The sequence below is a fragment of the Lycorma delicatula genome, chromosome 1 (assembly GCF_047948215.1).
Source record: "Lycorma delicatula isolate Av1 chromosome 1, ASM4794821v1, whole genome shotgun sequence".
Classification (NCBI taxonomy): domain Eukaryota; kingdom Metazoa; phylum Arthropoda; class Insecta; order Hemiptera; family Fulgoridae; genus Lycorma; species Lycorma delicatula.
In genome coordinates this window covers 342,835,551-342,847,421 of record NC_134455.1, presented here as the reverse complement: position 1 = coordinate 342,847,421, position 11,871 = coordinate 342,835,551, and the positions used below count along the sequence as shown (strand labels likewise).

General features: G+C 27.8%; 1 protein-coding gene across 1 annotated transcript in view; it reads right to left on the bottom strand.

The window, feature by feature from the left end:
• Positions 1–1,213: 1,213 nt before the first annotated feature.
• Positions 1,214–11,871, bottom strand: part of Upf1 (Upf1 RNA helicase) — a 98,131-nt gene continuing 87,473 nt past the window's right edge. The window contains exon 18 of the mRNA XM_075382316.1: positions 1,214–4,636. Within this exon, the coding sequence (XP_075238431.1) occupies positions 4,628–4,636 (9 nt within the window). The 3' untranslated portion in view covers positions 1,214–4,627. The remainder of the gene's footprint in view (positions 4,637–11,871) is intronic.

Sequence of the window (11,871 nt, the reverse complement as noted above, 5' to 3'; positions counted from 1 at the left end):
ATCATGAGCACAAATCAAATCAAAATTATTAACTTTAAATATAATTGTTCATTGTATATTAATTTTATTACTATATAATGAACTTGAATGATTTTAAAAACGTTAACCTAAAAACTAGAAAGTAAGAAAAACAAAGAAAAATAATAAAAAAAATTAATAAATATAAACCCCGATTAATCATATACATACACCTTGGTAAATTTTAATATTCACAACATATTTATAAAGAATAAGGAACAAGTACAAAAAATCAGTAATAAATTGTTAAAAGTTCTGGCTGCTCTTGAATGTAAATACTGTACAATATTACATAAGTATCACCACTTTGAAAAATTGACAAAGAATATTTCATATAAATTTTTGATCTGTATGATTTACCGAAAAACAAGGAATGTGTTTTTTAAAAAAAAAGTTCACAAAAAGGAATAAATAAAATTTTGATTAATGTGGCTCTAAGATGCGTAGTTTTAAGGATGTCTTTAAAAATCAATTATAGTTTATCAATTGATTAAATTTTCAAAAACACAAATATTTGTATATTTAATATTTGTGCAACCAAGCATTCTTCAAACATTCAGTTCAGTAAGTGGAAGCACACAGAAAATAATTAATCAATTTAGTATACTTTATTGCTTTCAACTAATAAGTTACAATGATAAAACAAAATTCTAACAAAAATAACACTAACTTAAATCATGCTATTAAATGATTAAAATAACATAATTGTTCCATAAACTATTAAAAAATAAAAATAGTAGTATAATAATAAAATCAAAGTTCTCAGAACTTTGTAACAGGTTACTTCTCATACAATTGCTTTTAATATTTTAGAACTTAAGTACTTAAAGGATTTAAAATAAAAATTTTTAAAAGGATTTAAAATAAAAATTTACTATTTTACTGATAATTCAATTAATTTAAGGGGTTAATTCTTTACTTCAAATGTCTTTTACATTTAGCAGATTTTACTTTAAAATTCAATATGAATTTTTTAATTTTAGCAAAGCTGAAAAAAATTTATTTTAATATTATTTAACCAATAATAGAATTGTATGAAAAACTACATTATTTTCATTCAGTGAAGAAAAAAAAATATATATATATATAATTCTTGGTTACTTTTATAAAAATACATAAAAATTTAACTTTAACATTCTAAAGAAAGTATGAAAGAATGGACTAATATAATAACCGAATAAAAAGACTAATAGTAATAGTATAATAATTTTAACATTTTCCATGCACCGTCTAATAAAAAAACTTAAAATTGAGTTTTTTCTTTTACCAAAAACCAGTTAAAATAAGAATACTTACACTTAACATTAAAAAAATCACTCACAATAAGCCCGAGAACAACAATAATTAAGGATACTTTCTTTTTTTTTCCCAATAATAGTGAAATATTTTATCAATCCCATACATTGATTGATATTAGTAATAAAGCAAGGGACAATTATTGAATAGAAGTTATATAACATGTGAATTTTTTCTTTTACAGAACAAAGTAATAAAAAAATGACAATGCTATACAATCAATTTTTTAATGAAACTTTTCAGAATATTTGTCAAATAACTATTCTATATATTATCAAGTAACCCATAATTAAAACAATTAGTGAAAAATAAAAATAAAAAAGCTTCCTCCTTGGATAGTAAACATATCAAGAGAAATAATTTTGAATTGCTGATCACCAAAATCAAACTTTTATATGTTGTGTTTCATCTCAAGAATTTTTGTAACAAGGTTACTTCTCACACAATTGCTTCCAATATTTTGAACCTAAATACTTAAAGGATTTAAAATAAAATCCGATATACTATATTAAAAAAAATAATAAATAGATTTGATTCTTCTTGTCTCTCCAAATGTTTACTTTAGCTGTCTGATTTTTAAATAAAGAAACTGCTGTTCTACTCGGATAGTCATTTTTCAGACTGCGAAAACAAAGAGTATAAGATTACATCAGCAGCTCACAATATAAATATCATTATTACAAATATGTTATTACAGATACGATTTATCTACTCCTTTTAAAGTAGATGAAGGGATCAGTAACTCAGCAAATTTCAAGAGTTTTATAGTCACATAATCTTACACTGAACTTCAAAAAAAAGAAATAACTCTTCTTGCTCCATCTGTTGGTGCTGAGTGTAAACCATCTATTAATCTACATTGTTTAATTTTTAGGTAAAGTACAATAAATACATATTATGCTTAACCATAAATTGATGAGGTAACTAAAAAGTAAAATAAAATTAACTAACGAATATAAAAATGGAGAAAAATTGAGTTTGGTGGAAACAAGGACAGTTTATATATTACAATCATGAAAAAAAACTATAAACCCAATATTTAAAAAAAAAAAACAGTAATTTGAAGGAAATTTGATTACAAGTGTTGTATGAGCAACTGAAGCTAAATATTTCTTTAATCAATTAACACTAAAATAAAAATTTATTACAAACTTTCAGCTGCTAACAAGAGCATGGGATTAGAGATGAGAAATGAGAAATCGTTATCCATGAAAAAATTTAAGTGCAGTAAATTGGGGGCTGAATACAAATATTTTGCAATGATGGTTTATAATCTAAAAAAAAAACTTGTCAAGATAAGGTTTTTAGGTCACATTTATTGATATTATGCACCTTTAGTACTGCAAGGAGATAATGAGCTTTTGCAAAGACAAATTTTAAAAATTTACAATCAATTATAAGCACAATTACAAATAAATATGATTGATTCCTGTAGTGTAACAATACCATCATATATGTTGAAATCAGCCTCAAAAGGTTGCTAACACTTATATAGTTCCCTGTGATTTCAGATTTAAATATTGGGATCAAAAAAATTACACAAGATTACCTCTGTTTATTTTAAATATTTAGGCAAATATTGACTCCATTAATTTAACCAATGGATTAATAAAGTGTTTGAACATGATTTATGAAGTTGATCTTGATTGAAAGTTCATAAATTTACTGTTATAAAAAACAGAAAAATGCAGCAGAAATTTTACAGATATGCAAGTAAATAATTCAAAATAAATAAAACCAAAGTGAATTTATGTAAGAAGTTCTAAAACTATTGCATCTAACTTACAGGTGATGAAGCAGGTAAATGTTTAAACGAGAATAAAAATTTGCCTGGCCATAAAGTATATGAATGAATGATAAAAAGAACAATTCATTTCTTTGTAAGGTGAACAGAGCATCTGACCAAGATTATAACATAAGAGACCCATCCGTTGTACCCATAAGTATTCCTATGCTTAGTGACCCTATGCAGGGTCACTATTATCTTCAGCATAAACACAACAGTAGTAATCTTCTTGACTAGCTTACACTGAGGAATCTGTAGAGTACAGTTCAAATTAGGGCTAATTAAACTAATTATTGTAATATTTTAATAAATGAAACAATTACATTGTGATAACTGGTTCTCATTATTTAAGTTAAAATTATTTCATTTTTCTTTATTAAAGAAGATATAACGATAAATATTTTATTTTAACAATTATTTAATTTATTAAATAACAAAAAATATTTTTCCTTGTCAATAATATGAAAATCACTGCCCAGTATAAATAAGTTAAAGGGAGTAAGTAAAGAGAAAATATATGAATCTTGCGTGTGTATATACTCACACAAGATATTAAATAAAATAATTCCAAGTAGAAATATATATTTTCACAGATTAAAGTTAGTTAATTCAATCAAAATATTCCATCAAAACATGTTTTAATTAACATCAATATAACTTAATACATATAAATTAAAAAATAAAATAAAGAAAAAACCAAAACATATAATAATAATTTTGATTGTGCACTTTCCAATTGCAACAGAAAAAAATTAAAAATTCCTTTTCTTTTCTTAGACATATAATTAAACAAGCGTAAAAGTAAACAGTGATGAATAAAAGGTTTAAGGAAGCATCATCATATTCTCAAAAAAAAAAAAAGAAGAAGAAGAAAATTTATTCCTAATTAAACTAAAAACATCTTACAAATTTAATTTGAGCAATTCATGAAACTTTATTTTGACTATAGTTAATAATAATGCATTAACAAATAATTAACCACTTATCTGATTTAACTGATTACAAGAACTGGTAAAATAACCAAATAATTTTTTTAACAGTAAATTGCTTTCACTCGTTACAATAATGATGATCATAATTAAAACAACATTCATTTTATGATTTTTATTATTAGTACATAAAAAAAAAAATTTTCACTATCAGAGCTTAATACAAATGAAATCCATTAAAATAAATATTCACACAAAATTACAAATGATTTTAAATAAAAACATTATATTACCTGCTCTGCTTTTATTAAATGGAAGGTATTGTTTACAACAATTTCAAATAAAGTGGTATCAAAATTGTATATGCAATATTATATAGCATGTGTTTATCTGAATGTCAAATAAAACTCAATAATTGCCCTCAAGTTTAATCGCAAAGGTCGATGTTATCCATGTTTAGCCATTTCCCACGATGCGATCGCTTGTGTCGTGACGTGGCATGTAACTGCTTGGAGTGAAGTCTCGCACCAATTGTGCCACTACCGTTTCACTTCGCCATCAAGCTGCTCCCACAGCCCGAAGACATTCTGGCACATGATCAGTACGGCTGAAAGGAAAAAAATCATTAGCGATAAATTATTAGTGACAATTAAATTACTGGCTGCTAACACCAGATACAACTATTTAGTTCTTTTGGTCATTTTTAAGAAGGGAAAATGTATATAATTTTAGAAGAACACTGTCACTATGAGAAATCTTTTTTCAAACTGAGAAAGACTATAGAACATGATAGAAGGGGATGAATATATGAAACATATGCAGAAAAATTGAAGGAGTGGGGAACAGACTCGAAAGAAATCACCAATGTGAAAGTGATATACCTTCTTTTTTTTTAATAAAGAAAAAATCGATTAAGATATGTATTTTAATAGTAAATAATGTATTTTAAGAAAAAAAAGATAGGGAAAAATCCCTTTTGGCATGCCGGAAGGCAGAGAGGTAGATTTCACCAGTGCTAAGTAGGGGATTTTTCACCTTAAAAGTTAAGCATAATTTCAAATTTACTCAATACAACAATGGTTGCATGTGAAAAAAATTTCACATGTTTAGCATACAACCCCCATCTTGTGACAATTCCAGCAACATTTTGGTCATCCCTTACCGTAAGGGTTGGTCATATCAAATTGTTTCACACTAAAGGTAATGTTTAGAGGACTAATGGACCACTTTAAACCAATTCAATACTGTGCCTATTAATGAGGTGATTTTTTTTTATCTTCGAAACGCACATTTTTTCCACCTCCTGGGTCAATGGTTGGTGATATCAAAAGACTTTACTTAGATAAGTTTTAGGCCCTTATCCAAAGAATAGTAGGAACTTTAAACGAATTTGGTATTTTACTTAATAAGAAAGTTATAGTGATATTTTGTTTTTTCAAAAAAGCCCCCATGGTCCGATTTTGCCCATTAACGAACTTGACCGAGATTTTGGGTCATTATATTCTATGTATCACTTTGAAAGTGATTGGCGCAAACCTCCCCAAAACGTAATCTGACGGGACTGAGTAAGAATTCCATTTTTAAGAGGTTTCATCAATCTTGCGGAGTTATTAAAAATCCAGCTAAGTTTTCATGAGGCCTGTGCTATGAATTATACAAATATAAAATGAAGTTAGACAAGAATAAACATTTGGAATAATCTAGAAATTATACTGCATATAGAAACCATTAACCACTAATTTTAAAAAATTGTTCAGTTACACTAAAAGAGGATATTTATTATTTTTACAAGTTAGTAATTTTTCATTTAAAAGTTACGTTTTATTACAAGACATGTAGTTAGCCTGACACACAACATGATCTACCATTAATTCTAAAATAAAACCATTTTCTAAAATAATCAAGTACAATTTTGCTTCAATAACACCCTTCGAACTTTCATTTAAAATAATTACACACTTCACTTCAAGTATACACTTCAGTAATACAATTAAATAGAGAAAAAATTCACTTAGCCTAAAATACAACATGACCTAAATACTAATTCTAAAATAAAATAATTTTCTAAAATAGTCAGGTACAGTTTTATGTTTCAAATTACTCTTGGAATTTTCATTTTCAATAATATTTATAGCAGTTAACATATTCTGTTGCAAATCATCGCTGTTTATACAAATCACAAATTCTTCCAGCTGTGTGACCATATCCAACGCTTCTCAGAAACAGTTAATTTCATTTTCTGTGTCCTCCTTCCTGTTGTCCTTCTTCTGAACTTTGTTAATCTTGCAAGTTTCAGAAAAAATAATTTCATCTACAGTCTGAAAACCTTCAATTATCCACATAGTCCTCAGCACGGACCAATGTTTGACCAACATTAATTCAACTTATAATATTGTTGTATTGCGCAAAGTACACTATCAGGAACATAATCTTTATCAGTTTCCACGCAGTAACCAGCTTCTTTAAATGCATTTTTAACAGTTATTTGTAATTTGTTTGTATGATGAAGAGAGCCACATTAGTGCATCCAGAACAGCAATTTTATGCATCAGTTCTTGAACAAATGAACATGAATCTATATTGGTGACTAGCAACTGCAGAATATGTTTCCGATAATCAATTTTTATATTTTTAATAACCCCCTGATCCATTGGTCGAGTTACACTAGTTGAAATTTGGAGGAAGGAACACAAGTTTTATGTTAGAATAATTTCCATGAGGGTGACACGACGCATTGTTTAAAAACACTAGAATATATTTTCACTAACTATTTTTTCATTTAATTTATATAGCCATTTTTTCATTATCTTAGATGTCATCCAAGACTTTCTATTTGCATACCAGTCCAGTGGTAACTCAATGACATTTTTGTAACAGCGAGACTTCCAAGACCTATCGCCAATAGTTTGTAACATGTCATCCTCAAAACTGCACATCACAACAGTCAGTCTTTCTTTGGATTGTTTGCTTCCAATACACTTTTCATTTTTGAAACACAGTGTTTTGTTTAGTAAAGCTCAAAAAAATAAATCAGTTTCATCGCAATTACTGATATTTTTAGTTCGTACCTGCAGTTATTTCTTTTATTCTTCCAGTGGATAACTATTTCTTGTGTCTACCTCTTTAGCCTCGCCTGAAATTTGATTTTAAGAAATACAATGCCTCACAAGAAATTTTTCTAGCCATCCATTAGAAGCACTAAATGTAGTAACACCTAACTTAGCTGCAATTTATTTCTCCTGTTGTTGCACGACAGGCCACAAAATAGGAAATTTTCTGATTTTGCATGTGTGAACCCTTTAAATAAAATTGAATTTATTTCTTTATTTTTGCTTTTAGTCTGCCTGCCATCTACAATTAGCATTCCTGTCACCCTTCAACCATTCTTTCTTGATTTTATCTTTATTTTTTAAAATGTCTTAAATTTGTATTTTTCACAATTAAACTTTTCATAAAGTTCTTTAGTGTTTGTTTTAGAAATTTTTATTTACAATTTCAAAAAACCTATATTTTGCCCTTTAAACAAAGTATTTATCTCAGCATAATTATGAACATTTTAAAAGAAAATTGCACGTAACTAAAACTAAAGTTACAGTTAGATTAAACTATATTAAATAAGATAGTGTTAGATTAAACTAAACATAAAAGCAAGTATGTACTGTATTTAAACTCGCAACAGATAAACAGAACGCTAAACAATAACAATTCACTTCTACAACAAAATGGAAACTATACTATGCTTACCACGGTGTTCAAGGCACTGAATAGAATGAATTATTCTCAGAACTGTATAAATTTTATTAATGACAGTTTGCTTATATGCTAGAAGTTTAGAGCCAAGAATGTGACTGCTTATAATTAGATAAATAACAGTTACAGTACTGTATTATTATTATTATTATTATTATTATTATTATTATTATAACAATACGTAATGTAGAGAATGTCTTGTTTAGCTAAACGAATAAAAGTTAGGAGTAATTTTAGTGCTCTACATTAGTTAATGGATTTCAAAAAATTGTGCTACTTTAATGTATAAGCAGACAGTAACTGCAGAACACGTATTTAAATCTTTTGCTACAATTTTATTGTTAATGGGTTATAAAAGAGTCGGGAATTTTCACTTTACCGGTTCAATAAAAATAATCTGTCATGTCATGGTTGAATATTGTCAACAACACTGCATTTGTATACAGGTACAATTTAGGTACAGAAATCAAAAGAATAACTACCTTAAACTCACAAGAGGTGTCCAAAATACTAAATTTAATGTTATTATTTAAAAAAAGAATTTGTAAAAATTACTGTATGTTACTACACATTGTATTATGTTAATACAGTATGTTATAATTTCATTTTATGTAGTTTATTTAAATACATAATTTTATATGTAGTTTTATTTAAATGTCACCGTGCAGTAAAAGAATTTGTAAATTGAGGTTGTTGTAATTCTGAGGTTCGTTAAACTCTCTATATAACAAACTATTGAAGGTATATGACTGTTCTATTGAAGGTTAATACTTGTGTGTTTTATTTACATCATACAGGATGATTTGAAAAATCCACCTGGTTGGTCTAGTGGTGATTGTGTCTTCCCAAGTCAGTTGATTTGTTAATCGAGAGTTCCAGTGTTAGTAAAGTCCTAGTAAAGGAAGTTATTTTTATATGAATTTGAATACTAGATCGTGGATACTGGTGTTCTTTGGTGGTTGGGTTTCAATTAACCACACATCTCAGAAATGGTCGAACTGAGATTGTACAAGACTACACTTCATTTACACTCATACATATCATATCCTCTGAAGTAATACCTCAATGGTTATGCCCGGAGGCTAAACAGGAAAAAGAAAAAAAAGGATGATTTGGAAGCGAATAAATACACTTTAAAATAAAAATTGTACAATTCATATTGTATTGAAATATTTTAATAGTAGGAAACCTAAGGAGTTGGAAGTTTATTTAAACCAAAAATACATTCACATAAAAGAAGATTTTAATACTTCATCAAGATGTTTTAAGCATCCTAAAGATGTTTATTTAGATAACACTGAACAATATAACCATTAGCCAACAGAAAAATGTCAGCAGCATTCAGTGAACTTGAAAAGTTATAGCGATATTTTGTTTTTTCAACACCCCCCCCCCCCACAATTACACCCTCATGGTCCAATTTTGCCCATTAACAAACTCTACTGAGATTTTGGATCATTATATTTTATATATCAATTTGAAAGTGATTGGCCCAAACTACGGCAATTATAGAAAGTGAAACATATATTGATACGTATATATAAACTTTTGAACTGACTATGGTTTCGAGGTCATGGGGATGTGAAATGCAAAGCTTGTCAAAATTTTCTAGAGGTTGAATCGTGGTATCCATTATAACAGGTAGCTTTCTTATGAAATTAACTAACACACGAGAGGGATGAGAATCCAAGATGATGTGCTTACTATTCATCACTTCTCTGTAATTTGTGGCAAAGAATGTAACTAAGCTCTTCAATCATGCCGGAACCAGTGAATTTAGTATTTTTAACACATTAATTTATACATAAAAGGTAAAAAAAACATGATTTTCTCTCTGTGCAGCAACTGTGTGAGTTTTTTCAAACCCTAGTATCTGAAGAAAAGATAACGAAATGATTTAAAGTTATCCTAAACCAAAAATTAATTACTTCATGGAAAAAATCAAACTTAAATAAAAACTTTATTCTTAACAAGCAACAGCAAAAGATTTAAATTTTTTTTGCTTGTGCTACCAAACTTCGTATGAACAACAAAGCCCGCAATGATAAAAAATGTTTTGTGCAAGAAGTGCTATCATTGCACAAACTTATATAAACTCTTATGGTCTGAAAGCCACAAAAACTATTTTAAAATTTTTTTTCATTTTTAATGCCAGTCTGTATTTGTTTCCAGCGAATTAGATAAATACTAAAATATAAAACCAATGCAAACATGTTTATAAGAGCATGTTGATAAAATGTTTAAGATTTTAAACATATCAGCAGACATGTTTAAAATCTGCTGACCGGTAACCAAAATTTTTCTTGGCATAAAGCCAAAAAAGTAAGCACACACAGTTGTGATGATGTTTTTGCTGTTTCTAACATTGATTTTTTAACATCATAATTGGTTACTAAGCTAAGTAATCAGTATCACATCCTTTATTTGTAACATAAGATTTATTATCAAAAAAGGATTTTTTTTATAGTTTCACTTTAAAGATGTTTAGGAAGAAAACAATATTGTAGGTCAATATATTCTTAGTTAAATGTATAAAAGAAACCAGATTTTATTTGGGTTAGCATTTGTTAGTACTTTTCGACTACACTCTATCCAGTTAAAAGTAGACATTTGAATGTTAATCATAGTAAATCAGTTTTGTAATAAATCAGAATATGCTAATTTAATTAGGGAATGAAGTATGTTAAACTGAGAAATTTGTTACTATCGGTAGTTTAACACCTTTCTTTATTGTGATGACTAATTAATTCATTTTGTTTAATGAACATAAAAATTCCTAAAAAAAAAAATATATGTGATGCTCAAAACCGTCAAAAATGATCTTATAGACATCAGAGGAGACAGTGAAATAAACTTTCTCATTTTTATAGTAAGGAAATTGAAATAAACCTGCTATATATATGCTGCACAACCACTATTCATGAAACATGTTTACAATTAAATCAGCATTTCTGGATTTCAAATATCTGATTGAAACTTCTAAATCAGTGATTTTTACGTACATGGCTGATGATGGCTTTACAAACACCAATTCATGAGACTATTAAAAGGCTATTCATTGGTCTATTTAAAGGCAATAAATCGAGGTCCTCACTCAAGCAGCTCTAACACATTAACTGATAAATATATTGACAAAAATCAAGCTGAAAAATGAACATGGCTTAAATGCTTTCTGCATATCAGACATTCATGTACTACAATAAATTAATTTAAAGTATTCCATGTTTATACTATACCTACGTATACTCCACTACATCAAATCACATAAAATTATCTATCAGAAAACATCACATTTTGTCTAAAACATAAATGTATAAATATTAAGGCCTGTTTTTGTAAATTTAAGTGCTTAATATTATTTTTTTGTTTTTTTTTGGAATTAATTTTGAATAATCAAATAAAAATAAAATGACATTACTCATGTAACACTGATGCAGCACCACCTCCAATAATTCAAACACATAAATAAAAATTTTCATTGATTGCAATTAATAAGATTGTCAAATGCCAAAGAAAAATTTTTGATGAAAGCTATTTTAAATAACTACTAGCCACCTTCCCCAAGAGTGATACAGTGAAATAAAAGAAAATTTAACGTATATAAATGTAACCTTAGTCTAGCTAGAGTAAATACATTACTCTACAGTTTTTTATAATTTTCTTTGGAAGACGATAAAAATTGCTACTAGTGCGATAGAAAAATAAAATATTTATGATGAGGTGCAATGCAAAAGGGAAAATGAGATCTGACAAAAGGGAGTGACAAAAAATTAGTGTGTCAAGGCACACAGGCCCCCTTTTTTACTCTTAAAATAAACCTTAAAAATGGCATGTCATATATAATGAAGTTACAAATTGTTATGCTTTTTTTTCAAAGCCTTACACACAGTCTTGATTTCCAAGATCTTTGTCACGTGCACTTCTTTTGATATTCCAAGAAACCTGTTCATCCAGATAACACAACAGGGCACACGAACTTCTTCTGACATCTCACACAATATGGGCTGTCAGTAGAGGAATCCTGCTGAAGTGATCTGACCCGAATAATTGGTACAAACTAGTAACATTTCAAATATAGCCCCACAATGTTTC